At 38.9% G+C, this 4,453-nt stretch overlaps 1 protein-coding gene across 1 annotated transcript; it reads left to right on the top strand.

Moving 5' to 3' along the window:
• Positions 1–2,161: 2,161 nt before the first annotated feature.
• On the top strand, positions 2,162–3,251 carry LOC107757911 (uncharacterized). Its single transcript, XM_016575517.1, has 2 exons — positions 2,162–2,276; positions 2,501–3,251. Exons 1-2 carry the CDS (start codon positions 2,251–2,253, stop codon positions 3,249–3,251), a joined length of 777 nt encoding a protein of 258 aa, XP_016431003.1. The 5' UTR covers positions 2,162–2,250.
• Positions 3,252–4,453: the final 1,202 nt, after the last annotated feature.

The following is a 4,453-nucleotide window of genomic DNA, read 5'->3' as shown; positions in this document are numbered from 1 at the left end:
ATGTTCTAATCACTGATTGTGTATGTCATTTTTAATAACTATTGAACAGTTCATAGGTTTCTATTCATGTTTGTGTTTGAGAATTCAACGTATCATATTCTTGTTATAGAAATCATGTCTAAATTATAATCTGCAAGAGTGGGGAAATTGACATAATTGCAACAAATTTAGCCTTTTGGGGCTTTTTGTCACCGTTTATTTTTTATTTTTTGGCTTTGTGCCTTTTTGCCACTGCTTTTTGTGTTCTTTGAGCGCTCTTCCAGTGTGCTTTGGCCTGCATGCTCGCTGCTACTCAATCACCATGAGAAGATAAGCCGTCTAGTCTCATTAGCTTTTGTTTCTTTCTTCTACATCAGTTTCTTTTCTTTTCCCCTTGATAGTTTTGTTTTGCCGCAAAGCCATGTCAGATGTTGTCTGCACCAGCTTTAAAACCCGATCCGATCCAGAAAATTCTGAGTATCGGCCAATTCCGATCCGATCCGATACCAGCGCAGTTTTTTTTGTTTTTGTTTTTTTATCAGTGTAGAATTTCTATACTTCAGTGTGTTGACCTGATCGTCACTCTTTTGTGTGTTAAACACAGTCAATACATTAATGAAAACAAGTAAATGTATTTATATATAAATATAAATTATAAAATTAAAAGACATTTCTTTTAAATGTAGGCTATAAAAATTAATTTATTAATTTTACTTGTGAAAGCCATTTGCTTTTTGAGCTTTCCATGTTTTATTTTTCTCACTAGAGCTTTAAATGCCTAATAAATTATTAGGCGCGCAGTTCATGGGTATTTCTCACTCTAAAAGACACTGGGTTAAAAACAACCCAAATCGGGTTGTTTTTAACCCAACTGCTGGGTAAATATATGACAGAACCCATATGGGGTTAAACTAACCCAAGAAGTTGGGTTATTAATTTTAACCCAGCAAATGGTTTGTTTTTTTCTACCCAAAAATTGGTTATTTTTACAAAAATAATGGGTTAATTTGATTTCATAAATGGGTTATATTTTCAAAGGTAATTTTTATTTGTATTCCTTTTAAAATCATCTTTTAAAATTAAATATACCACATGATATAACAAACAGGTCAACATTGTATTAGCTTTATTTTTTTCAGCACATTACACTTTGTACACTCTAAAAAATGCTGGGTTAAATACAACCCAGTGCTGGGTAAAATAGGGACAAACCCAGCAATTTAATAGGCTATGTGTGCTGACAAACAATATAAAAGCGGTGCGCTGTCGCCCTTTCTACGTAAAAATCAGTCAAATCATGTAATGTGAATGACGTACAGTCTTGCTCGAGACTAAAAAAACATGTTGAAAGCGTACCGAAAGAGACGCTGAGGAAGAGGCACTAGCTGTGTGTCTTATTTAGAAGGCTGCGCCCTCCGGAGGTCGAATCCTCTGGAGGTCGCATCCTCTGTAGGATGCATATACGAAGTGTCCTCAACCTAGAATTAAACGAGACTGCCTTCGCAGGACAGGCGGAAAAGGAAACAGGAAGTTTCACGTTGCTATGCCAACACATTTAGAGCATCGTTGCGCTCTCATTAAATGAAGGAAAATTATTTCAAAATTTGGAAAGTAATTTGAAATAAAAAATGCTTTTACTTGTTTTATTTTGTTCAATGTTTGAGGAGCTGCAGCGTACATACACCAGACATCTGTTAGAGAAAAAAGAGGAGGATATTAAAAACAAAGTTTATCCGTTTTTACCGAGGCGATTTAAGGTAAGTTGTAAACACCACATCTGCGCTTGTGTGTACATCTGCCGGCGCCGGCATTTTTCAAATTATCAACGGTTGTTTACGGCGACGCAAAGAATTGTGGGTTATCTATAGCAGCGAAGGATACACCTCATGCATCCTCCGAATTCCTGTGAAAGAAGGTCGCATTCGAAGTGTCCTACTTGCTTTTCTGAAACGAGACAGTCTCGATGACGTATGCAGCCAGCCTCGATTTTGATTCAAACTCCCAACTTTTCTCTTTTATCAAAATGTGCTTTTTACCTTTTTTAACGTTATCTTTAACCCATTTAATCCCACCGGTCACAATTGTGACAACAATTTTTGCTCGCATATTTTTCTGTAGTATTAAAAAGCAACTCTTATTATGAAGCACATGTTCATATATAATAAAAATGTAAGTTGTCTACATGAGTTCAGGGCAGGTCTAACATGATTGGGTAGTTTGGCCATGTGACCATACACATTCATTTTCTGGTACTGCCATCTTAATGGAAGGATGATGTCAAAGCTCAGAAATGACAGGTAAGTTTTCCAAGTTAATGTTTGAATAGCTTATACATTTTTTGCATACATCATCATGAAAGGGTTATCTATACATACATATTGAAATTATATTATTACATGGTTTATTCTGTTGTCAAACTGCTGATAATTGAAGACGGTCACAATTGTGACCGGTGGTATAACACAGGGAGTCTATGTCCCCCATATGTCATTCTGTGTTATTCTGATGAACTCTCTTTCAGACTGACCTTAAGTCAAGTTTTGGATTTACTTGATGCTGATGATCCAGGGCCTGCAATTTGCAATATAGCAGTGGTCCCAAAGACAGAGAAGGATGCAATAGAAAGCGACTGTGATAGCGATGCATCTGACATGGATTTTACTGGTGACTCCGCTCACCTACCATCAAGAATCTTGAATTCTACTGCAGAACTGTTTGGATCTGATCATTTTGAGGAGGTTGAACCTGCCTGCGAGGACCAACCAAACTTCACAATCCGAACAAGAAGTCTCACAAAAAAGCTTGAAGCTGCTTCATCCTCTTTATTGTTATCTTCAGATGCTACTACTGCCACCATACCAGTGCCCAAGGCAGAAAGCATCTCTGCTCATCTGATTAAAAGGAACAACAAGAGTAGGCATTTCAGAAAGTCCAAAAAACCAGCAAAAAGCCATTTGCCTGACTACATTGTGTATGAACCAACAGCAGCACAATGTCTAAAGGCAACAAATGCAAATCCATTGGATGTGTTTTTAGCAATGTACCCACCATCTCTGAGACAGCTTACCATAGAAATGTCAAATCTCTACAAAATTCTGTCAGTTGATGAGAGCATGATTCCCTACTATGGGCGCCACGGGTACAAACAGTTCATAAAGGGAAAACCAATCCGCTATGCTACAAGGTTTGGAGCCTGGCATCCTCAGGGGGTTACCTCTACCACATGGAGCCTTATGCTGGAGTGCATACCCTTCTTCCAAAGACCGGGCTAGGTCAAGGGCCCAGCGTAGTGCTGGGTTTGGCTGAAAAAGCTGGTGTTCCAGGAGGATGCAACTTCATGCATGACAACCTCTTCACCACATTATCCCTGATTGATGAGATGACAAAGCGAGGATATGGGTGCACTGGGACCCTGAGGCAAAACCAGTTGTTTGATGTGCCATTCAAACCAATTAATGGATTCCAGAAGTTACCGAGGGGCTCCACTGAATTTCTGTCTGAAGGAGAAAAGCTACTGGTGAGGTGGAGAGACAACAGTGTGGTCACTGTTGCAAGCAATGTGGAAAATGTCTACTCTGAGGTACCAGTTAAGAGATGGAACAAGGAAAGAAAGGCATATGACTACCTCCAGCAACCTCAAATAATCCGCTCCTACAACCAGCAAATGGGAGGAGTAGATCTACATGATCTTCAGGTGTCCCGTTACCACAGCACAATAAGATCAAAAAAGTGGTGGTGGCCAATTTATGCCTGGACTCTCCACAGTGCTGTGGTCAACAGTTGGCTGTTCCACAGAGATGTCATGAATGGTGACTACGATCTCCTTGGATTTCAGCGAGTAGTCGCCCAAAGTCTCCTGAAAAAATTTGGTATTGCACCAAAAGGTCATGGGAGGCCATCCTCAATGTTGGCTGCTGTGACTGATATACCCAGGTTTGATGGTGTTGCTCACTGGCCAATAAACACAGGCAAGCAGATTCTATAAAGATGTTTTATGAACCATAACATCTGAAAATATGCTCCAAAAGCTATACAAAAGAGAAATCTCTGTCTAAGTATTCCTTTTGTTTAGCAGGAAATAGGTTTGTCAGATGTCATGTCTGTGAGGGTCGCACATCATTTGGCTGTGAGAAGTGTGCCAGGCCAATGCACATTGAGTGCTTCAAGAAGTTCCATAACGTCTGACGGAGGTGTCCTCTAATCCATGAGTTCCATACCAGCACACATTTGTGATTGTTTTTTTAATAATTCCACTGTTATGTCTGAGGGAGGGTTCATCTAATCCATGAGTTCCAAACCAGCACACAGTTGTGACTGTTGATTGATAATTGTTGTGACAATTGATTGATAATGTACATGCTTCTTCACATTGTTACATGTTCCTACCATAGGCTCATATTTCATCATATGTTTATTTATTCATTTTTTCTATTTTTTTATTCCTTAATTTTTTAAAACCTTAAGTTTTTTTTTT

Source organism: Sinocyclocheilus rhinocerous, unplaced genomic scaffold (genome assembly GCF_001515625.1).
Source record: "Sinocyclocheilus rhinocerous isolate Xijiao unplaced genomic scaffold, SAMN03320098_v1.1 scaffold7831, whole genome shotgun sequence".
Lineage (NCBI taxonomy): Eukaryota > Metazoa > Chordata > Actinopteri > Cypriniformes > Cyprinidae > Sinocyclocheilus > Sinocyclocheilus rhinocerous.
The sequence above is the reverse complement of the archived record's forward strand: the minus strand, read 5'-3'. Positions and strand labels throughout refer to the sequence as shown.